Here is a 24,948-nt window from a genome sequence, read left to right on the forward strand (position 1 = left end):
AAAAAGGAGGGAAAAAAGAATTAATGGCTTAGCAAGGAGAAGTATAAATGTTACTGTAATTGAGTTCATGCATTTAGTTTGGAAAAGTTTCATCTACTAGAATGAGAAAAATTTGCAAATATGATAATTAAGTCACTATTAGTAATTACTATGCTGCCAGGAGATGAAAATGGCATAAAAAAGGAAGAAAGTAAAATATATGTGCTTAATATATATCTGAATAGATATATTTTTTCCCAGAAAGAAACCATGGAAGGTTAAAACAAAACTGAATAAAAATGATAACCTGGTAATGAATGATAATATCTGTGATGATAATAATGATTAATCTGTGAATGAACTTTGCTATACATATAGTTTTGACATTGGTCTATATAATTCTCTTAAATAATAAAATTAGAATGACCAAATGAAACAAGTGAATTTAACTCATGTTGGGGTGGCAGTATAATCTTATGAATATCTGCATAATTATTTAATGCATTCAGCTAGAAATTGTTATTGTTACTTAAGGGCTATTGAAAGATAAAGTAATACTGCTACCTTTATGTTGGTATGACCACATATCTGAGTAAACAAAGGAAGGAGTTTATTTGGGTTACAGTGGCTGACTGGTCCCTTGCACTTGGGCAGAACCTAATAGTAGCAGGTTTCAGAGGACTTTCTTCACATCATGGAGGCCAGGAAGCAGAACTGAACAGCAGCAGGAAGAGGCCAGGGCAAGATGTAGCCCCCACCCCAGGGCATATGTCCAGTAGTGGCCTAACCAGAGTCTGTCTTCCATAGTTTGACCACCTTCCAAAGTCTGTTCACATTTTGAATCTATCAGTAGATTAAGCCATTCATTAGATGACAGCCCTCATGTAGACAGAATTTTCTAGACCTACAGAAAGAAGACCACCTCTGTGTCCACTTGCAACTCTGCCTTTCTTTCTTCCCAGCATTCTCTCTGCCCCCCAAATCCTGCCTAGGTATTGGCCATTTAGCTTTTTATTAAACTAGTCACAGTGACATACCTTCACACGGGGTAAAGGAATATTCCACAACATTTTCCCCTTTTTGTCTAAATAAAAAGGAGAAGTTTTAACTCTAACATAATAAAATGATAAAATATAAGAACATTTATCAGGTAAGAATTACATTTACAATGTAATTGGCATATTTGGAGAAAATACCCCATTATTCTATCTTGATGAGTCCAAAGCTCTGTAACTGCAACTATAACTACCTAGTCTTCAACTCCATCAAAGACCCTGAGTAAACAGTTAGTGCAGAGCAAACAACTTCCAAAACTAGAAGGAACGAGAGATACCTGGCTACCTGGACAGTCACCCCAAGGTTCCTTTGCAATGTTGGGGCCATCCATCTTTGACCTACATTTGAATCCTAGTTCTGTCCAGTTTAAAGTCAGGAAGCAGTGATGAAAGAATGATGAACCTTATGAAAGGGTCATAGGAATCAATTGGAAAGAGTTTAATACCAACCTAAGAAGAGACAATTTGAACATTAAGGATTATACTGCAGAATAAAATATTAAGTACACGAATACTCCAGAAAAATAAAATGATTCTCCACCTCCATACCATATATAGCGTGGTACAATCCCACCCCTACCCCCTGACACCAGAGTTTCTTTGTGTAGCCCTGGCTGTCCTGGAATTTGCTTTGTAGACCAGGCTGGCCTCAAACTCAGAGATCCACCTGCCATTGCCTCCTGAGTGCTGAGACTAAAGGTATGTGCCACCACACCTGGCTTTAAAAACTCCACATTTCATAGTAACCAAATAGTTGATGAATACAGGTTCTTTATAGGACTTATTAGTAAATGCAGAAAGAATAATGGGATATTTTGTAATCAGAAAGAAATTGTGGTTTAGACTAGTGCCTCTCAAGCTTTAGGATGTAGCGAGATTGTCTGAGTGGATTAAATACCTAGCCTGAAGATGGAATCCTAAGATAGCTGTAATTAGATAGTGTTGTTTTTTTTTTTGGGGGGGGGGGGTCGAGACAGGGTTTCTCTGTGTAGCTTTGTGCCTTTCCTGGATCTCGCACCATAGACCAGGCTGGCCTTGAACTCACAGAGATCCGCCTGCCTCTGCTTCCCGAGTGCTGGGATTAAAGGTGTGCGCCACCACTGGCCAGCTAGATAGTTTGTTTTAGTGTTTGTTTTGAATCTAAATGTCAGAACTTCTCCCTTACCGTACTTTGAGCAGTGATCATGGAAGCAGCATGTTCAAGTGTGGCTTTCAGTCCCCTAAGTTGAGAACAAGCGGTGGTATTAGAAGATGAGCTAGCCTAGTCTTTTCTAGAATAGATGGTTGAATCCAGCACAACCTCACTCTCTGTGAGAGCAGAACAAGGAGATGCAGCAGCTTCCTTAGGAATTGGAATTTCCCTTCTCATAAAGGGTTTTTCCCCCATTGTTGGGGAACAAACCCAAGTTCAGAAAGTTTTTTAAAAGATTTCAAAACTGAATCTTGCCAATATTTTAGATGTATCCTTCTGGCTCTTCATTAGAATGACCCAGGGAGCTCTTAGAAAACAGTTTCAATCCAGGCCTGCTCGGGGTTTAGCCTGGGCAATTTAATGAAGAATAAAAAGGGCCAGGAATAGAGATTAGTTGAAAAGTAATTGCTTTGTAGATGCCAGGCACTGGGCTTAGTCTCTCATACTGGAAAACAAATGAACAGAAACCTAAGAGAAAGAAACAATCCAAATCCAATATAAGTACTGAATGTTACATGATAGTAAGGAGTAATTTTGTGAGATGATATGGCATGGTTTTCATTATGATGTTTTAAAACTGTCTTTACCAGTTAGAGATGTATGTTGAAGTATTTGCATAAAATGATGTCACATTTGATGGAATTTTAAAAAAAATATTACGTATCTGGGTTTTTTGCACACATGTAATGTCTGTGTATCCCATGTGTACCGTACCTGCAGAGGCCAGAAGAAGGCATCAGATCCCCGGGGAATGGAGTTAGAGACTGTGACTCTCCACATGGGTACTGGGAATTGAACCAAGGTCCTCTGGAAGAGCAGCCAGTGCTCTTAACTGCTGAGCTACCTCTTCAGCCTCTGATGTTTTGTTTATTTTAGTATTTGAATGAACATTTGAGGTTGGCAATAAGTACCTACATTTTGTATTTACTTAAAGTTTTTTATTTAAAAAAATCCCATTGACTGGGCAGCTCCACCTCTTTAATCCAAGCACTCAGGAGTCAGAGGCAAGAAGATCTCAGAGTTAAAAGCCAGCCTGGTTTACATAGTGGGGTCCAGGACATCCAGAGCTACATAGTGAGACTCTGTCTCAAAAAATAAGTAAATTATAAGTGTATATAATTTATACATTACATCTATTATATATTTGCAAGGAAAATAGCCAACATTTTTCATTTGCCAAGATTTAGAAAAGAATTGATGGATGAGAGACAGAAAAGTGATTAAGAGCACTGGCTGCTCTTCCAGAGGACCACGGTTCAACTCCCAGTACCCACACAGCAACGCATAACCTGCTGGGACTCCAGCCCCAGAGATCTGGTGACCTCTTCTGGCTTCTCCAGGCACTGTATGCATGTAGTACACAGGTTGACATTCAGGCAAAACACTCATATGCATAAAATAAAAATAAACAGAATCTCACCAAAAAAGAAAGAAAAGAATTAACCTCTGGATTCCGTAATGTAGTAAAATTGACATCAGTCCTAAACACAGTTCTAATACAAGTTATTAAAATACTGTTTGTGGGGTAGGTGTGGTGATTCTCGCCTTTTATTTCAGCATCTGAGAGGCAGAGTCAGGTGGATCTCTCAGCTCTAGGCCAGCCTGGTCTATAGAGTAGCTTCCAGGACAGCCAGGGCTACACAGAGAAACCTCATCTCATAAAACAAACAAATGCTATTTATAACCATTGAAATAAGGGTATGATTACAGAGTCAAAATGAGGTAGGTAGGTATGAGTAGTTTAGAATAAGCTAAAACCTGGGAGGAATTAATAAGAATAGAAATTTTCTGTCTTCATGTTTGAGAACGAGTTATACTACAATAAGGCAAGAGACATCTTGTTCATAGCTGTTTTTATGGGAAAGGTATTTTGTAAGTTTCATTGTCTATAAAATGAGTATAAGTTACCATAATTTAATGAAAGCAGAAGCAAAAATACCTTAAGGTAAATTAATGAGGTAGTGGTGTTTAAAGGGGCATATTGGTCACTCTTATTGCCTTTGCTGTTACTTGGCAATTGAAATATTTGTTTGCCACAAAGTTCCTCACTTAATATCACTACATCAGTAGACATGTACATGTATACTCACATTTCTGTCTAAGTCTTCATTGTTATTAGATATATTCACAGTGGTCATCTCCAGTAGAGAGTTGTAATACTTATAGTGTTGATTTCTTGATAGAATGTTGATACTGGTCATATTTCCACAGATGATATTCAGAAGCCTGTATCACCATTTACTAAGATCTATGTATTGTTTTTATTATTGTTATTAATTTTGTTGTTCTTTTCAAGACAAGGTTTCTGTGTAGTTTTGGTGCCTGTCCTGGATCTCACTCTTAGACCAGACTGGCCTTGAACTCCCAGACATCTGCCTGGCTCTGCCTTCCAAAGAGTGCTAAGATTAAAGGTGTGGCCACCACCGCCCAGCTCTGGCCTTGTTTTTATACATTGAGTCTCTACTGGGGAAATTGATAGAATAGCTTAGTCTTTCAAATCCAAGAGCCCTTTAGTCCTCGAGGGTATTCTGCCCACTATTGTTTTGTTATGCAGGTAGTATGGGGCCAGCTCTACAAAGCCTCTGCACTGCAGTCCCTCAGCTTGCTCAGGGGTGACAACTAGTAACTTTCACATTCAGTTTCATTGTTTTGCCTTCTCTGGTCACTGTCTTAGTTGGTGTTCTGTTGCTGTGAAGAGACACCATGGCCATGGTAACTCTAAGAAAGCATTTAATTGGGGCTTGCTTATAGTTTCAGAGATTTAGTCCATTCTCATCATGGTGGGGAGCATGGCGGCATGTAGGCAGACATGGTGCTGGAGAGTAGCTGAGAGTTCTACATCTGGGTCCAGAGGCAGCAGGAAGAGAGAGTGCCACTGGGCCTGCCTAGAGCATTTGAAACCCCAAAGCTCACCCCCAGTGACATGCTTTCTCCAATGAAGCCACACCTCCTAATCCTTCTCAAGTAGTGCCATTCCAGATGACTAAATGTTCAAATCCATGAGCCTATGCGGGCCATTCTCATTCAGACTACCACACCAAAAAATGATCTGTTTCTGAAGATTTATCCAGTTTCCAGCATACTTTACAATGGTTGCTAACATTTACATTTTAAGAGATGAAGTATTTAAATAGACAACATTTTACAATAGTTTCTAAAATTTGTATAAATTAATCAAGTCATTTAATTAATGGATTGTAGACTTTTCAATCAGATTTTTTGGAAAGTATTATTAATGCCTTTTAATTTAAACTTTTTTTTTTTCAGGGAATCTGGAAAAAATTGCAAAGTCTACACTTTTAGTAAGGATGGGACATTGTTTGCCTGGAACAATGGAGAAAAGTTAGTGCTCATTTATGGAAAATTTTATGGGCACAATGAATATTACACAGCTGGCATGATTTGAAAAGCATGTATTGGTTATCATTGATCAAGTCTCATTGTCATGTGCATTTGTTGTTGTGTGTAATGAGAGTACTTTGAACACCCTCAAAGGTGTTCTTATATAAATGCCATAAATTGAGTTGTGTAATGACTCAGAATTAAAAATAATTGTGAAAAAATTATTACTGAGGAAATCAAAAAGTTATTTCAAATAGTATTCTAAGTTATTGGTTAGGGTGTCTTAAATTCACATTTAGAAAATTATTATTTTTTGCTTGTTTACTTTAGACTTACTTTGTATTTTTGCTGTCAAACCAGTAACTAAGTTAGTACTATTAATTTTATTTTGTATAAAAGTATAGAAAGAATGATTAATATAACTTATATTATGTAAACTATCAGATTACAAAATTGGTCTTTTAAGAAAATAATTATTTTCATTAAATGATCATGATTTCCTAAAAGCAGTTCTTTCTAATTTTCTAAAGTCACTACATTATTTCACAGATCAAGAAAATGTCCAAATATCTGTATTTTTTCTTTTTTTTCCTATTTTTCTTTTGTTTTCAAGCATATACTGTTAGGCTTTTCAAAAAAGAGAAAAATAATGCACTAGTCTGAAAATAATGAATTTAAAGTTCTTTATAGTGGTAATATATTTTAAAATTTTCTGAAAGTTAGATAAAATGTGATCTTTTTTTAAAATTAACTATTAAAGACTGTTAAATTAGTTGATTTGCTTTTTAGGGTATTGACTAATCAATAAATTCCTTGCAAATCATTAACAATATAAGCACATTGAATCTTAGCCACAATGTTAAAGTTTTTATTTTGTTTTTGAGACAGGATCTCTCTACATAGCCCTGACTGTCCTCACATTCACTATGTAAATCAGGCTGGCCTGGAACTAACAGAGATGTGCCTGCCTCTGCCTTCTGAGTGCTAGGATAAAAGTTGTGCGCTGCCATGGCCCAGCTTTTTAAATCTTTTTAATATATCCCTGTATGCTGTTTTAGATAGTATCATTTTTTTTTTAAAGATTTATTTATTTATTATGTATACAGCATATATGACTGCAGGTCAGCAGAGGGCACCAGATCTCATTACAGATGGTTGTGAGCCACCATGTGGTTGCTGGGAATTGAACTCAGGACCTCTGGGAGAGCAGTCAGTGCTCTTAACCTCTCAGTCATCTCTCCAGCCCCGTATCATCATTTTAATAGGTATTTTTATATCAGATGCTAACCTTTATTTTCTTAAAATGATGTGATTATAAAATAGTACATATTGTTCAGGGCAAGGCAATCAGATATGGGTATCAATTGATTGTGTTCTTGGTCAATTTGTAGTTATCTAATCAGAAACTATAACAGATCTTTCCTTAAATAGGATTTTTTCAAATTTTATTGAACTAGGAATAACTATTGAATATTACCAACAGCAAAAACAAGCAAGCCTCATTTTCAGATGTGTTGTTTATTGTTTATAATTTGCAAAGAATCATTGTGTGTGGTGGATGCATGTGCATGTGTATTTGTTTAAGTGTGCAATATACTCTCATTCTTACTGGTTTCTGCTTATCCTAACCATAGTATCCTCCTCAGACATGAGCAGAATAAAGTTTATTGCAGCAATTTCTTGAAAAACAATACATATATATAATATATATATATATATATTCCATCTTATATGTATGTATGTATTAACCTTAAAAAGATTAATTGTGGGTGTACCTAAACCTGTGGCCAACAGGCCAAATACCTCCCAGAATACCCTTCAATGCATTCCAGCACAGTTATAGACACATCGTCATATCGTCATGCTGTATTGTCTAAAGGTTGGGCAACCTCCAACTCTTTTTTTTTTTTTTTTTGGAGACGGTGTCTCTGCATAGCTCTGACTGTTCTGTAATTCATTATGTAGATCAGTCTGGCTGTGAACTCACAGAGGTCTGCTTACCTCTGCCTTCTGAGTGCTGGGATTGAAGGCATATGCCACTATGCCCAGCTCAATTTTTATTTAAATAAAGTATGTATGTATTTATTTATTTACACGTATATGGGTTATATGGGTCTTTTGCCCGCATGTGTGTCTGTGCACCATGTGTGTAGTGCCCATGGAAGCCAGAGGAGGCTTTAGACCTAGGACTGGAGTTCCAGGTGGTTGTGAGCCATTGTGTGAGTGCTGGGACTCCAACAAGGGTCCTCGAGAAGAGCAGCCACTGCTTTTAACCTCTGAACCATCTCCGCAGCCCCACCCTGGGACTTCAGTATGTCAGGACAAGCTAACTTCCAAAACTTGGCTGAAGCATTTATCAGTAGTATGCTGATCAGATCAACTCATTTGATTTTTTTTTTTAAGTCTAAATGTATTTGTTTATAAAATAGAGATAATGATGCTTGTAAGGATTCAAATGAGAGATTTACAGAAAGTGGTGAGGCCACTGCATGGGATTATGTAGGAAGTATCCAATATGGAACTACTTTAATTCCATGATCGCTGCTATTTTGTTATTATTGTAACAGTAATACTTGATAGGCCTATGTGTTAGACACCTCTTGAGATCTTCATAAACATGCTTACTGATTTCCCCCACTATTACAGTTTCTATTGATTCAAATGTAACAAGTGGGCTTCAGCATTCTGCCTCGTGCCTGCCTTCCCTTTGACTTGATGACCCCCAGCCTCCCTGCAGCCTAGCTGTGCGCTCACTCAGTTGGTCATAGCACTTCTGGTCCTTGCTGCTAATTCTGTACTATTTCTCAATACTTTTTGTTAAAATTTACATTTTTTTTTTAAAAGTTAAAGTGTTTTTCCTTGGTGTTTTTTGAAACTCTGAAAAGTAGCTTTTATAAAAAGTGAACGATTTGGAGTGTTTTATATTTGAAAAGAGGCATGAATGTTTTGGTTAGTGCTGGCTGTTATAAAATGGTATTTTTGCTGAAGTAATTTCTTTTAAAACCAGAGTAAATATAATCAGTGTCACTAACAAGGGACTACTGCACTCCTTCGACCTCCCAAAGGCAGTTTGCCTTGAATTCTCGCCAAATAACACTGTCCTGGCAGCGTGGCAGCCTTACACTAGTAAGTATTTCCCTGTAAAAATATTCTAGCAGGACCAGTTACATTTGGTGGGGAAAACTAAGTCTATAACCTGTAAGATGGTAATTTTAGGTCAAGCAGACACCCCCACCCTCACCCCCACTATCTGCAGGGAATAGGTCTTAGTGTATGACTGAGACTGCAAGTAAGCCACACCCTTTAAGTGGTCTCCATATCGAGTAGCCTGGGCTACTTGCACAAACTCTGTAGCCGTGGATGATCTTGAACTTCTGATCTACCGCCCACCTCCTGGATGGGGAGATTTCAGGTGTATACCACCATGTTCCATCCATGGGGTGCTGGAGACCAAACACAAGGCTTCATGTGTGCTAGACAAGTATTCTACCAACTGAGCTCCACTCACAGCCCTGACCCTTTTCACCTGCACCAGGGACTGTGACTGTGCTGTGACTGTAGCTTGTAACTGTTAGCGTTCCACAGAAAAAGTAACCCAAAAATGTTCATAATTTCATGGATAGAAGATTCATTCCCATTGCCAGTCCTAATGTCAGTAATCATGCATCCTTTTCTTTTTTTTTTTTTTTTTTTTTTTTTGGTTTTTTGAGACAGGGTTTCTCTGTGTAGCTTTGTGCCTTTCCTGGAACTCACTTGGTAGCCCAGGCTGGCCTCGAACTCACAAAGATCCACCTGCCTCTGCCTCCCGAGTGCTGGGATTAAAGGCATGCGCCACCAATGCCCGGCTTGCATCCTTTTCTTATATTAAATAAGAACTTTGACCTTTTCACTTTAAGGAAGCTCTTCGTAGCAAATTGCTAGCATCACTACTTTTGTGTTCCCACTCAATAAGTAAAATAAGGGTTACTTGTAAGCACTGTGTCCTCTGCCAGTAAATATAACAACCAAGGAGGCTACTGGGTGGGTAGAAGAATATGGGTGTAGTATGGATACAGTGGATACAAAGTTAATTAATGAGGCAGGTGGATCTCTGTGAGTTCAAGGTCAGTCAGCCTGCTCTACAAAGTGAGTTCTAGGATAGCCAGAGATACATAGTGAAACCTTTTCTCAAAATAAAAAAGTAAATAAACAAGCAAACAATAAACAATGGGATGGCTCAAGATTTCATCACTTAAGACGGTATGCAATTTAAAATTAATGAGTTATTTCTGGGATTTTACTTTTAATATTTTTGAGTCATGGTTGACTGTTAATGACATACTTCAGGAAGTAAAGTGAAAATGTAATTTATGAGATAAAGGAGAAGAAAAACTGCAAAAGGAAATTTAGAAAATAAATAACTGTTGGCTAGAAGCAATCTCTAAAGGTCTGGAATAATAATGATTTAGTCAACATTTAAAGTAATCACTATAAGCAAAAGACGGTATAATAGATATAATATCAAACAAGCATTTGTTATGACAGAGTGTGTAGTCTACATGCTTGTGATTCCAGTACTTTTATGAGGTTGAAACAGGAAGATTGTGAGTTGGAGAGACCTTGTCCCCAAAACCAAAAAGGATAGGAAACAGTGCCCTATTTTGATACATTTAAAGCCATCTAATGGTAATGATATATGAACTTTTATCTAGCTATGCTTTATCCATACAAACATAAGAAAGTGGTATAAAGGCCGTTTTAAGAATATTTTATTTGGGGCTGGGATGTAACTCAGTTAGTAGAGTTCTTGCCAGCATTCCTAAGGCCTGGGTTTGATCCCCATACTACATAAACTGGGTGAGGTATCTTCATGCCTGTAATTCCAGTACTCACAATCAGAAGTTCAAGGTCACTCTCAGCTACACAGGAATTTGAGGTCAGTCTAGGATATGTATGACCCTGTCTCATTAAAAAAAAAAAAAAAAAAAGGTGGGAAAACATTCTCTAACAATGACAATCTTTTTAAATAAATAAATGATAATAGTTAGTTGTTGGATTATAAACCTCAGGGTTTTATTCTTCCATGAAAGAGACTTGGACTCTAATGAATCTTGTTTTTCCAAGTAAATTGAAGGGAAGTTAAGAATCATAAGTGATGGGCACAAAACCTTCATGACTTAATCCCTTTAGCAGTAATATATGCCAGAATTAGTAAGAAATACCTCAAGTATTCTTAATCATTTCAGAGATGGGCTTTAACTCAAACAACTATCATGTCATGGTTTTAGTAATGAATGATTAGCTTCATAATTAAAGACAGGAAAGTTGATTTTAGGCAATATTTTATTTAATATTCTTAATCTTATTCTAAGATTTTTGTGAGAATGAAATCTTAGAAGTGTTAGAAGCAATCACTATAAAAATATTTTTATTGCAGCTTCTAAAGATGGCACAGCTGGGGTACCCAACCTACAGCTTTATGACGTGAAAACTGGAGCATGTTTGAAATCTTTCATACAGAAAAAAATGCAAAACTGGTAAATAGATGCTTTAAAGTGCTATTTTTTAAAAAAATTTAGGTTTATTTTAAGACTGTTTTGCCTGCATGAATGTGTGTGCACCTTATGTATGCCTACTGGCCTTGGAGGTCAGAAGCATCAGATCTTCTGGAATTAAGAGTTACAGATAATTATGAACTACCAGATGGGTGCTAGGAAATGAGCCCTGGTCATCTGCAAGAACAAGTGCTCTTAAAAGTTGAGCCACCTCTCTAGTCTGGAAAGTGATATTTTCACAGTCTTGCTAATGTCATTGTATATCTTTGTTCCTCTAGTATTGACTTTGAAAATAAATTATTCTAAAATCCTGGTATTTACGGGGTTTTAAGTATATAGGAGTATATTATAGTAAAATATTATCTCTTTTAGTTTTTCAAGAAAGAAACTCTTTCTCTCTCTCTCTCTCCCTCCCCCCCCCCTCTCTCTCTATATATATATATATAGGTTTTTTTTTTTTTTTTTTTTTTTTTGTTTTTTTTTTTTCGAGACAGGGTTTCTCTGTGTAGCTTTGTGCCTTTCCTGGATCTCACTCTGTAGACCAGGCTGGCCTCAAACTCACAAAGATCTGCCCAGCGGAACAATATATTTTTAATGCTACATCATTTAATAAGACTATTAGTACTGTTGGTAGCAGAAGTAATGTTAGTGTTTTATCTTAAACAGCATCAGTGCTTTGACATGGTTTTACTTTTTCCCATAGGTGTCCTTCCTGGTCAGATGATGAAATTATTTGTGCACGGAATGTTAACAATGAAGTTCACTTCTTTGAAAACAACAACTTTAGTATGGAAAGACTAAATAACTTTATTATTTACTTTAAATACAGTTTTCAAAGGTTTTTTGTTTGTTTGTCTTCAGTGCTAAGAATCTATCCCAGGGCTTTCACACATGCTAGCCAAGTGCTCAACCACAAGCTAGCCCTAATCTAAATATAGAATTTTCTTTTCCTCAGTGGTATTATAGGGTCAGGGCCATCATAAATATTATTGATGTATTTATCTCATTAACTAGGGTAGCACTATTACTTATTAACATGGATTCTCCATGCTTAGGATAGTAATCAGTATCAGCTATATTATTATTTATCATATAGAATTTCTATATCCACATTTGACATTAGCAAGTGAGGACAATCTTTACCATCTAATGGAGTCTATGAATTGTTTAATATAAAAATTGGCATTTATTGGAGCATATACCATGTACTTGGCCTGTGTTCTTAAAATCAATCCCTGGGAAGTAGGTAGTATAATTAGCATCATCTTATACTTGCCCAAGTCTACACCCCCAGTAAATGGGTTAATGGAGTTCAAGCCAAGTTCTGTCTGTCTCTCACCCATGCCTTTTCTACTGGATTGCTGTGCCTCATCTACATGAAACTACAACGAACAGTTTGTAGTTACAGTAGCCTTTTATAATGAATTTAGAGTTTGATGTGTTTTTGTTAACTTATTATCAATCTCTAATCCATTTCCTCTCATTTTAGACACAATAGCAAATAAATTACATTTGCAAAAAGTTAATGACTTTAATTTATCACCTGGAAGCCAACCTTATAAGGTAATTCCTGTTTTTATTTATTTATGTAGAACTTAAGTCTTTTTTTTAAAAAGTAATTCTAAAAACATCCATCTCAGTTTTTATGTTTCTAAGAGTTAAGTACTGATTTATGCATGTGTATCTTAGGTGGCAGTCTATGTCCCAGGAAGTAAAGGCGCACCTTCATTTGTTAGATTATATCAGTACCCCAACTTTGCTGGACCTCAGGCAGCACTGGCCAATAAAAGCTTTTTTAAAGCTGATAAGGTTACAATGCTGTGGAATAAAAAAGGTATGGTGAATAATTTTCATTTTTGTTATCAAATATTAATTTTGACATATATATATAAAGCAGTCTATAGATGATTTTTAACTTGTATTTTGAATCTAATTGAATACTGTTTCACTGTTATAGCTACTGCTGTGCTGGTAATAGCTAGTACAGATGTAGACAAGACAGGAGCTTCCTACTATGGAGAACAAACCCTGCATTACATTGCAACAAATGGAGAAAGTGCTGTAGTACAATTGCGTGAGTACACCTTAACAGTTTCTCTGTGGTTAAAATCAGTGACAGTGAAAGACACACACGCACACGCACACGCATGTGCGCGCACGCACCATAAAGGTAATACAAACTAAATTCTTTTTTGTTTGTTTTTTGTTTTTTGAGACAGGGTTTCTCTGTGTAACAGCCAGCTGTGCTGTTCTGGATCTCACTCTGTAGATCAGGCTGGACTCAAACTCACAAAGATCCTCCTGCCTCTTGCCTCCCAAGTGCTGGGATTAAAGGCATGCACCACCATGCCTGGCATAGTCTAAATTCTTAATCAAGTGAGTAAAACCAAATACCATGGTAACATTTCTGATAAAATTCCTCTTCATGAGAAACTTGAAGTCATCCTCAAGCAAGCCTGACTTTGACAGACAGTTTGCTATTGTGGTGCCAGCACCTGAGTCGGAGTAGACTCTCTGGGTGATGTGGTCTTCTCTAGCAGCTCTCTGAGCACTTAACTAACACAGCAAGTAGACGTAGTAAGTTTAAAAATAGCTGCAGAAATGAGAATAAAGCCAGCAGTGTTACCAGTTGAAAGGGTAAGCTTAAGCTTTCATAATTTTGCAAGATACCTAAATGCCTGTTCAATAACCGGAAAGAAAATGGGAATGGTACAAGAAAATTATTCTACCAGAAAACAAATGAATTAATTTTAATTATTAAAAGATAACAATAATTAAGTAAATGGAAATAAAACCAAGTCTTAAATTTAACCTGGTAGGTTGGAAAAAGTAAAATAAACTGTATAGTGTGAACGTGAGGGAGACCCATTCCATTAGATCCTGTTGATAGCATGGAAATTGGTGCAGCCGCTTCACAGGACACTGTGAAACACTGTGAGGGTGCATCACCAAGTTATTAACCTTAGAGCTGGGTTCTCACATGTTTGTCTGCACTTAGACTGGAGAAATGATCGGGGAGCTTTATGATGGGTTACAGAGGCAGAGGAAGAGGCAGGTTTTTATGTGATAATGTAGAAAAGTCTCTAAAATATGGTACTAAATGAAATGACAAAAAGTCTAGAACTTTGTAATTTTTATGTATTTAGAGAAGATGCTTTATTTCAAGAAAATATTCTAAAATGATATTCAAGAAATAAAACGGGTTACCTTGATACAGACACTTTTGTGGCGTGTGTTTTTATAGTTTCTATTTGTATAGCAATGTGCAGATGTTACTCTTTCAAAAACAAAAAACAAAAAACAAACTGTTGCTGGACATGGTAGTCTGCACCTGTAGTCTGTGTCCTAGCACTTTGGAGCTGGGAGGATCATCTGAATTCAGGAATTTGACTAGCCTGGACATCCTAGCAAAACCTCATTTAAAAAATATCTTTTTTTATTTCTAGTAATAAAATATTACTGTAAGTCTATAATTGGCTTCCATGAGCCCATATTGCTAATGTGTTTAAAAGATAATAAAATTCTATAGGAGTTCTTAAATGTACAATTTTGTATTAATGCTCATAGTATATCACACAAAAATATTTAATTTTTGAAGTTTGAAAAAATGTTTGGCATGCTTATGAGTGTTATATATCTATGTCTTGTGCTAATATATATATATATTTTACTGTTGATTTGTATCTTATATTCTTTTTTTAGCAAAAAATGGCCCAATTTATGATGTAGTTTGGAATTCAAGTTCTACTGAGTTTTGTGCTGTTTATGGTTTTATGCCTGCGAAAGCGACAGTTTTCAACCTGAAATGTGATCCTGTGTTTGACTTTGGGACTGGTCCTCGCAATGCAGCCTACTATAGCCCTCATGGACATATATTAGTACTGGCTGGATTTGGAAATCTTCGGGGACAAATGGAAGTATGGGATGTTAAAAACTACAAGCTGATTTCTAAACCAGTGGCTTCCGATTCTACATATTTTGCCTGGTGCCCAGATGGTGAGCATATTTTAACAGCCACATGTGCTCCCAGGTTACGTGTTAATAATGGGTATAAGATTTGGCATTATACTGGCTCTCTCTTGCATAAGTATGATGTGCCATCAAATGGAGAATTATGGCAGGTTTCTTGGCAGCCATTTTTGGATGGAGTATTTCCAGCAAAAACAATCAAGTACCAAGCAGTTCCAAGTGAAGTACCTAGTGAGGAACCTAAAGTTGCAACAGCTTATAGACCTCCAGCCTTAAGAAATAAACCTGTCACCAATTCCAAGCTGGTAAGTAATAGCACACAGGAAAGTGATTTTGTGTGAAACTCTGCAGACCTTTTCCCCATGCTTGTGTTGTTTAGTACCTACTTAGAATATACTCCAGAGAGCTCTCCTAAGACCCACAGAAGATGAATATGCTGAGCAGCTCATATATTAAGCTGGCTAAAAAGTTCATTTAAGGGGACTTACAGTTTAAAAACAATTTTTTTATTCTTGAATTTCACACACATATGCAGTGAAATATGATCAAATCTACTCTATCTCCCAATCCAACTATCCTCATGTTCCTCTCCCAACTTCATGTCTTTTTTTAAAAATAACCTTCTAAGTCCATTTAGCACTGTCCATATGAGCATAGATATGGGGCCATCTATTGGCAAATGACCGTGTCCTAATGATGGCCGTATCTTCAAAAGCAATGATTGTGCCTCCCCCAACAACAGTCACTTACCAGTAATTCTTCAGTAAGTGCTGTCTCCTAGAAATCGTCTGTCAAATCTATGTCAGAATTTGGCTGGCTTGATCGTGTGCAGGTAAGCCCAGCTGCTATGAGTTCCTGAGTTCAATAACCGTATCCTAACCAGAAGACAGCATTTTACTGCGCTCCTCCCCATCCTCCAGCTCTTACATTCTTTGCAACTCCTCTTCTGTAATGTTGTCTGAGCTTTGGTGATGGGGTGGGCGTTGATACCTTCTCCTCTTTAGGGCTTTTTCAGCACTGACCAGTAATGAATCTCTCCCTTGACTTCTGCCCAGTGAAAAAGGAAGTTTCTCTAACCAGTGTTGAGAGCAGCTCAGGCCTAGGGGTATAAATATAAATGTTTAGAAGGCAATTTGACAACATGACTATTTAGCAAAATAATAATATCAGGACTTTGATCAGGATATGTAGTAGGAAGCATGAAATTCTCTTCTGTAGAACAAGCCTCAAATGCAATCAGAAAGCAGTAACCATGTAACTGTTGCAATAGTAGGCACATCTTGCCTGGAAGTTCAGTATTGTACCATGCAGGGTCCAGTACTAGGTAAGACCATTGATGTCTGTTCTTCCCCCAGCAGTCTGTGTAACACTGTCTGGCACCATGAATGCTAGCCATCAGGGAAGATACTTCCTGGTCAGTTTAAGATTAATTTCTCTATGTCCTGCAGTCAAAGTGTGCAGTGCCTTCAGCAGTAAGGCCCTACCATGTATTTATGATGGGTGACTTAGGACAATGGCAATAGTCTGTTGTTTTGGATTCAGTTTCATTTCTGGGAAAGATAACTCAACATGCTACATTAGCTTTATAGGTCTAGGACTTAAATTCAGATGCTAATTAGGTGAGGCTGATGATATAAGGTAATAGTGAGCAGGAGGAAATGGTGAGCAGCTAGCCATTCAGCATTAATTGATTTTTCATAGGTGATTGATTTTTCATAGGTGATCTTGGGTCCAATTTGCCAAAGTTATTGATTTTTCAAGACACAATGGATCTGAATACATATATGAAATTGTCTCAGTTTTTTAAATGCTGTCTTAGTTGGTGTTCTACTGCTGTGAAGATGACCATGGCAACTCTTAGAAAAGAAAGCATTTCATTGGAGCTTGCTTACAGTTTCAGAGGTTTAGTCCATTATTATCATGTCAGGAAGCATGGCCGCATGCGGGCAGACATGGTCTTGGAGAAGTAGCATTTATTGTCCTCAGGCCATTAGTTCCTCACCTTTCCTGACTTGGTTGGCGTCACATATACTTTCAAACAGTATTTCAGAGCTCAGGAGAGCATTGCTCATGGTCTGAGTTTCTGTGATAGTATTGATAATAAAGGACATCTGAGCATGAGCTACATGTTCTTGAGGTTATTAGAAAAGTGGAGGTGTACCCTAGCTGAAAAGTAGGAATGTTCCTTTTAAAAGGGGTGAATAAACTAGTAAGAAGGTACCCAGAGAATTAGGTAACACTTTCAAAGAATAAAACTTCCTGCTCCTGGCTTGCACAAAAAGAAAACAGTATCCTTCCTTCTGGACTAAAAAATTCTTAAAGCCTCTCAAATCCTGTTGCGATAGTCCATTTCATCAGTGCTTAACCTTTCAACCTCAGACTCTGCCAGTACAGAGCTGCCACGTGATTCATGTTGGGAAGAAAATAAATGAGGTCGCTGCTTCTTAATGGTGCTAATCACATCAAAAAGACCGCAGAGAAGCTGTTGTTACTCAGTTTCATAAGAACTACATGTCTCTAGCGGTCTTGAGACAAATTTCATATTTCTGTAAACCAAAAGTGAATTTTGCATGGGCTTATGTAACTAGAAGATACATATCAGCTAGTAGAAAGGCCCGTATTTAACTCTGTTCTAGTAAGACATTTGAAATGTGCCTTGCCAATTGCTTAAATCTGATAGAGTCATCCTATACTAGTTAAAGAACATAATTTGCTATTGTGTGCTTTTCAAACCTTGGACTCCATTTCAGAAGTACTTGTTTTACATTTTCCATAGCATGAAGAGGAACCTCCCCAGAATATGAAACCACATCCAGGAAGTGACAAGCCATTATCAAAAACAGCCCTTAAAAATCAAAGGAAGCATGAAGCTAAAAAAGCTGCAAAACAGGTATTTGGAGTGCTGAGCTCTTCAAAATCAAGCCAAGAGCTACTTGATTGTTAAACTCCTGATGTTTAACAATTCCATTCCTAAAGATGTGATTGTGATGTGAGAAAATGTAGTGGGGATTAGATGTAAATAGCCAGGTAGCTTTCTTTGTGTCTCTCTGTGAATTAGTATCTATATCTATATGGTGGGTAACTGTGAATGCCTTTCATCACAATGGGGGTACCTGGGATAATAAAGTTTTTTTTTTTTGTTTTTTTTTTTCTTTCTTTTCTTTCTTTCTTTTCTTTCCGTTCAGTTTTTTGAGACAGGGTTTCTCTGTATAACAACTCTGGCTGTCCTGGAATTCACTTTGGTAGACCAGGCTGACCTCAAACTCACAGAGATCCGCCTGCCTCTGTCTCCCAGGTACTGGGATTAAAGGTGTGCACCACCACTGCCCGGCGGCAACAAGCATCTTTACCTACTGAGCCCTCTCCCTGGCCCAATAATGTTATTTCAAAAGGTGGAATTGCATTATATTCTTCTAAAATTTGAAGTTTTTCCCTTTCGCAGTGAGTATATACTCTATAGTTAGTAAACATATGCATTCAGGTTTGATCCTTGGGCTCACACAGTGGAAAAGGAAGGAACCAGCTCCTGCAGGCTGTCCTCTGACCACACGTATTGTGGTCAGCCTCCTCCATGTGTGTTCCAGCAATTGAACTCAGGTTGTCACCCTGGCAACAAGCATCCTTACCCACTCAGCTGTCTCACACACAGACAGAATAAATAGATGTTTCCATTTGTTTTTCCTTTAGGAAGCAAGAAGTGATTTGGCTCCTACTCCTGTCCCACAGAGTTCTCCACGGAATACTATCACCCAGTCTGCTTCAGGTGATCCTGAAGTAGACAAAAAAATTAAGAATCTAAAGAAGGTGAGAGACTGAGTGAAAAATAGATATGTGCATCAGAAGGCCTGTACGTGAGAACTGCATAATTAAAGGGGGGACAGTGGGGCTTGGCAGGGACTGAAAGTCGGTGACAGTTCTCTCTGTCACTTTCTTTCCATAAAATAGTGTAACAGAGGAGTCCTCAGTTCAGTTCCATTCACAAATGCTTTGGTGACTGCAACTGCTTATATTATCAATTTTGAAGTTATAAGGAACGTTAGATACTGTAGTAAAGGTGCTTTTTATCGTTATCAATGCTGTGGACTGGAGATTGAACCCAGGGCTCATGCATGCTAAGCAAGTACTCCTCTCCTGAGCTACATCCCCAGCCCTGAAGACTTACCTCAGCTTTGCAGTAGCTCCCTTTGAGTTAGATAGGAACAAATAGTTTATTCCAGCTTTGAAAATGAACACACACACAGAAGGGAACTTATGGTGTGTGGGGGCAGCCCTGGGGGTGAGGCTTTGTCCTGCCACAGTGGAATGTTGGAATAGATGCTGAAATCTGTGTTGTACTTGTGAATTCACACCGGTACACTCACGTCATTTAAATACTTGTTATGCAGACCTGACAATCCAAGTCTGAGCCCAGAACTCAGAGAGAGGTGAAAGGAGGAGACCAGACTCCAGAGTGTTCCTCTGCCTCCATGTATGCTCTACAGCACACACCTACACACAGAATGAGTTAAAAACAAACAAACAAAAACTTAGAAAAACATATTTTGCCCAATCCCATGCTTTTAACATACAATTTTACATTTAACTTTAAAAATAATAAACTTATCCTAGTCTTTTTTTTTTCTTGTTGTTTTTGTTTTTCAAGACAGGATTTCTCTGTATAACAGCCTGGCTGTCCTGGATCTCACTCTGTAGACCAGGCTGTTCTCTAACTCACAGAAATCCACCTGCCTCTGCCTCCCGAGCGCTGGGATTAAAGGTGTGCACCACCACCACCACCACCACCACCACCACCACCACCACCACCACCACCACCACCACCACCACCTGGCTTGTCCTAGCATTTTTACCAGACCGTCTTTGAACAAGTGTAGTATGGTTGTTGTTGATAAAATAATTTGCACTAGAAAATAACTTCTTCTTCCTTCTTCCCTGTATTTATTTCACAGAAACTAAAAGCAATAGAGCAGCTGAAAGAGCAGTCAGCCGCTGGGAAACAGCTAGAGAAAAATCAGGTAAGGGTTCACTTTCCATTTGGGTTCATAGCCATTAGCATCCCCCATACCCCAGCTTACTCCCCAGCCCACCCCTAGGATTAGTATAAGCAATCATTCAGTCAAGAAAAAAAGCACAGAACTGAAAAACTTGTCTGGGAAACAGTTTGCAAAATTCTTTTTTTTTTTTTTTTTTTGGTTTTTCGAGACAGGGTTTCTCCACATAGCTTTGCGCCTTTCCTGGAGCTCACTTGGTAGCCCAAGCTGGCCTCAAACTCACAGAGATCTGCCTGGTCTGCCTCCCGGGTGCTGGGATTATAAAGGCGTGCGCCACCACTGCCTGGCTACAAAATTCTTTTTAATACTTTTTAAATTTCTTTTGAATATTCTTTTTTTTTCTTTTTTCTGTTTTTTAGATTTATTTTTATTTAGTAAGTATACAGTATTCTGTCTGCATGTGTTCTTGCAAGCCAGAAGAGGGCACCAGATCTCATTACAAGTGGTTGTGAGCCACCTTGCAGTTGCTGGGAATTGAACTCAGCAGTCAGTGCTCTTAACCACTGAGCCATCTCTCCAGCCCCCTCTTTTGAATACTCTTAAAGTTTTGTCTGTGACAGGAGAAGCTCAGCCCTAGGTCATGGTGAATGGGTCACAGTTCCTGAGTGGTATCCCAGTGCTGTCACTAGACACGTAATGGCAGTTGTTAGGTAAATAACAGGCTTCCTCCCATCTGCTGCACTGTCCCATCTCCTCTTCCTCCCTCCCCGTGTTCTCAGCACTTTTTAGCACACGTAGATGCAGGAAATCTCACACTGGAAGGGACAGTCTGACAGCTCGCTGCATTGCACCTTGATTATAACAGGAACAAGTTAGAATTGCTTTCTAACCTGGCTTTGCCAGTGGATTTGATAAAATGTAAGAATATTCCATCTCTAAATTTTGTCCTTTCTACTGTTAGGTTACAGATCCAATAATTATTTTCTATTTAATAACTTTAATGTTTGAAATGTTTGTAGTTGGAGAAAATTCAAAAAGAGAAAGCCCTTCTCCAGGAGCTTGAAGATTTGGAATTGGGAATTTGAAGATTCATAGAAAACAAATTGTCGGCAGGAAACAGTATAAGCAAGTCTGTTAATCCACGGGGTTCGTGGAATCTCTACATCCCACCTTTAACATCAGTCTGTATTTTTAACCATTATCTAAGGTTGCATATGTGTGATTATTTAATGATGTCTATTAAGTTGACTTTTACTTCTGCATCCTGTATCATGTCAGTATGTGATAAAGAGAGATGATTTTTTTCAGATAAGCTTGACAAATGGACAGACATTTGTTTTTTAATAGGTAACAGTATTTCCTATATAAATAAATACATTTTAAATTTTATTTTTGCCTTCAAATTAAGCAGTTCTTTATTATAAATTTATAGGATGTATTGTTCTTACAACATAACTATGAAGTGGATGTTACTATAATGTCTATTTTATAACTGAAGAAACTTAAGTCCAGAAAATTAAGAAATCTGTAGGGGCTAGAGAGATGGCTGCTCAGATAAGGACACTGGCTGTTCTTCCAGAGTATCCTGGTTTGAGTCCTAGCACCCACATGCAGCCATGTCTATAACTCCAGTTCCAGGGAATCTCTCGCCTTCTCTGGCCTTCATAGGTACCAGGCATGCACAGGTATACATTCAAGTGGAACATCCATGCACTTAAAATAAAAATAAATACTTAAAAAAGAACCCTGCTAGTGTTGGGAAATGGAGTTGGACGTGGGTAGTCTGTCTCCAGAGCCTCTGCGCTTTAGGTTCCTGTGGAACACTGCTGGTGTCTGGAGGGCACTGGCTGTTGGTCGTCAACTGTGTTCACTTTTACTTTTATAAACACTGCCAAATTACTCCGATAATTTGTTCGTCCTCCAGTAAAGTTCTTTACTTCTATTGATGTTGACTATAACAAGGCCTTTGAGTTTTTTGCCAAATTAAGAAAGCGAAAATGCTTTTTTTGTTATTGATTGCATCTGTTTCTTTTTATTAGGGATATGTTTGTGTGTTTTGGCAAATTTGTCAGTTGTTCATATTTTTAGAAAAAAAAAGGATTGTTTTTCCTTTGAATATTTCTGTATTTGATTTTCTGAAGATTTTTGTTGTTGTTTTAAGCATTTGTTTGTTGGCTGTTTAGGTGGCTGTGCTTAGGTGGGTGGGCGTGGGCCACGGCACACGTGGAGGGCAGAAGATCACCTGCAGAAGCCAGTTCTTTCTTTCCATGTGGGTTCCCGGCATCAACTCAGGTTGTCAGGCTCGGCAACAAGTACTTTTACCCCCTGGATCATTCTTGAGAGTACTAATTTTTCTCTTTCTTTAGAAAGTACATGCATATACATTTTTAACAATTCAAGGAGTTAAAACAACAGCATAAAATGAAAAGCACTTCTCACCTGTATTCTATGGCAAAATTCATCAATTTATGTTTTAAAGGTACAGAGTGTATGTACATCCAGATATATATGTTCATGCATATTTTCAAGAAATGACGGAATACAAAAGCTGTTCTGAGCCAAGTGTAATGTCATCTGCCTGTAATCCCAGAGCTGAGGGGTGTGGGGCGGAGGGTGAGATAGAAGTGTCACAAGTTTGAGGTCAAAAACTATGAAAAGGGAAGGAAATGGTCAGTAAGTCCCCTATTCTCCTACGCTATTTTGGGGCTCATTCCCTGTCAGTGCTCTCTTTCACCTATAATTTATAATACTCTATCTTGTGCAGTGTGCCATTTAAATGAATCCACACTGATGCATATTTAGGTCTTGAAACTCAGGCACATGTACACACATGCTTACTAACAAAGCAGAGGTGCTCATCTATGTACTAGAATTGGGTTTGTTTCCATTTTGGAAAGTTAGTTTCATTGATGCTTGGTGTAGTCATTTCTGTATTATGTGTATTTAGAGTCAGTAAGATACTAGAAAGGACAAGGTTACTAAGAGTTTTTTTATCAAGTGAGGTTTCAAAGCCGTTTAACCTAAATATGTTGATGATGCATGAGTATTCAAAGCTGGACAAACTGGCATGAGTTTGTGTCTGAGTAGCTCTTCTGTGTGATGAAACACCATGCACAAGGCAACTTAGAAAAGCAAGCATTTTATTGGGGCGTGCTTACAGTTTCAGAGGGTATGTCCATGATCACAGTGGGGAGCACGGCAGCAAGCCAGTGGGCATGGTGCTGGAGCAGTGAGCAGCACAGATCTGATCCTAAATTGTGGGCCAAGAGACAGAGACTGGGCTTCCTGTGGGTTTTTGAAACTTCAAAGCACACTCACAGTGACACCTAATGCTTCCCAAACAATTCCTCCAGCCAGAAACCAAACATTCAAATGTATGAGCCTCTGAGGGTCATTCTCATTCAAACCAACACAGTTTGTGAACAGTAAAATAATAGGAATGATTGTGACATGCTATGCTAGGGTGGAAGACACTGTATCAGGTGCCTTGTTCTCTGTTGTACTCAGCCACCAACACCATAGACTCAAATCTGGACTATAAGCAATAACTTTCCCACTTTTTTTTAGGTTTTATGCAACAGTTCTTCTGGTGTTTACTAGATATAGTGTAGGCTACAAAGGGATATATGTGTCATTTGGAAATTTCTTTATTTGTAGGTCTATTTATTTGTACATTTGTAAGTTGTTCTATAAAACAAGACCCAAGACCTAGGATAGAAAAGATGTGGCCAGTAAACAGCTGCAAGCATTCAATATATAGTGATATTCATGTGGGGTATTACTATCCTACTAGTAAGTACTTCATTAGTTTTTTAGTATACTTACTTAGTTATATGTGTGCATGTGTGCCAGGCATGTGTGTGGAAATCAGGACAAATTGGTTCCTGGGCATCAAACTCAGGTCATCAGGCTTGGCAGCAAGCACATTTACACACTGAGCTATCTTGCCCATCCCAAATATTTCTTGTTTTTATCTCCTAGGCATATCAAAGAATTATACCTCATATTATACCTTATCAGTTCTGTGTAAGTGATTTGCTTCAGCAAATGAAATCTTAGAACTAAGGTGTGTCATTTGTAAGCAAAAGCATTTATGTGCCAGTGATTTTCTTTTTGTTTTTTTCTTCTTTATTATATTTTTATTTTTTAAAACAATTTCAAAATTTAAATATATCTTGATCACATTCTTCCCCTCCTCGAGTCCTTCCAGATCCTCTCCCTGTAAAGGAATCTTAAAAAGTTCTTATTAATAAAATCAAACCTGAGCCACGTATTGGGGTGTACTCTGGAAGATCAGAGAGACAGAACAAGCCACAGCCACCTCACCTTGCCAGTTCCTCAGCTGATCCTATTTCCTCAGACTGAAACCTCTGTGTCCTCATCTAGAATGAATCTCAGCTGAACCGTGCTGCTCAAAGCCTAAAAGCTTAACCAGCCAAATGCTTAACTAGGCCAAATGCTTCTAGTTTCTGGTCCTCACGCCTTATATACCTTTCTGCTTTCTACCATCACTCCCTGGGATTAAAGGCTGGCTTTCTGGGATTAAAGGCATGCTTGGCTATATCCTTGAACAGAAGGATTTCTGCCTCTGGAATGCTAGGATTAAAGGCATGTGTGCCACCATTTTCTAGCCTTTGTATCTAGTGGCTGTTCTGTCTCTGACCCCAGATAAGTTTATTAGGGTGCACAATATTTTGGGGAACACAATACCACCACATCTCCCCTTCGTACTCTTCCAACTTTAAATTATTTCTCAAAACAAACAAACAAAACCACAAAACAACAACAAAAAAAGCACACAAAAAACTGTACTCCATTAGGTGTTGGTTAACTATTGACCTGGAATGGTTGATACACCAGTGTCACTCCATTGGAAAAATTGATTTCCC

The 24,948-nt window shown here is 38.0% G+C and overlaps 1 protein-coding gene across 4 annotated transcripts in view; it reads left to right on the top strand.

The window, feature by feature from the left end:
* Nucleotides 1-21,448, top strand: part of Eif2a (eukaryotic translation initiation factor 2A) — a 30,517-nt gene extending 9,069 nt beyond the window's left edge. For 2 of the 4 annotated variants that reach the window (XM_076574123.1, XM_006994642.4), the window contains 12 exons: nucleotides 5,494-5,568; nucleotides 8,576-8,694; nucleotides 10,985-11,084; nucleotides 11,806-11,888; nucleotides 12,592-12,665; nucleotides 12,792-12,936; nucleotides 13,060-13,176; nucleotides 14,805-15,376; nucleotides 17,848-17,961; nucleotides 18,759-18,875; nucleotides 20,018-20,083; nucleotides 21,079-21,448. In XM_076574123.1, coding sequence (XP_076430238.1) covers nucleotides 11,074-11,084; nucleotides 11,806-11,888; nucleotides 12,592-12,665; nucleotides 12,792-12,936; nucleotides 13,060-13,176; nucleotides 14,805-15,376; nucleotides 17,848-17,961; nucleotides 18,759-18,875; nucleotides 20,018-20,083; nucleotides 21,079-21,144 — 1,365 coding nt within the window. In that variant the 5' untranslated portion in view covers nucleotides 5,494-5,568; nucleotides 8,576-8,694; nucleotides 10,985-11,073 and the 3' untranslated portion in view covers nucleotides 21,145-21,448. The remainder of the gene's footprint in view (nucleotides 1-5,493; nucleotides 5,569-8,575; nucleotides 8,695-10,984; nucleotides 11,085-11,805; nucleotides 11,889-12,591; nucleotides 12,666-12,791; nucleotides 12,937-13,059; nucleotides 13,177-14,804; nucleotides 15,377-17,847; nucleotides 17,962-18,758; nucleotides 18,876-20,017; nucleotides 20,084-21,078) is intronic. The other 2 variants (XM_006994643.4, XM_042279079.2) reach the window with 1 other exon arrangement.
* The last annotated feature ends 3,500 nt before the right edge of the window (nucleotides 21,449-24,948 follow it).

Source organism: Peromyscus maniculatus, chromosome 6 (assembly GCF_049852395.1).
Source record: "Peromyscus maniculatus bairdii isolate BWxNUB_F1_BW_parent chromosome 6, HU_Pman_BW_mat_3.1, whole genome shotgun sequence".
In the NCBI taxonomy this organism is placed as follows: domain Eukaryota; kingdom Metazoa; phylum Chordata; class Mammalia; order Rodentia; family Cricetidae; genus Peromyscus; species Peromyscus maniculatus.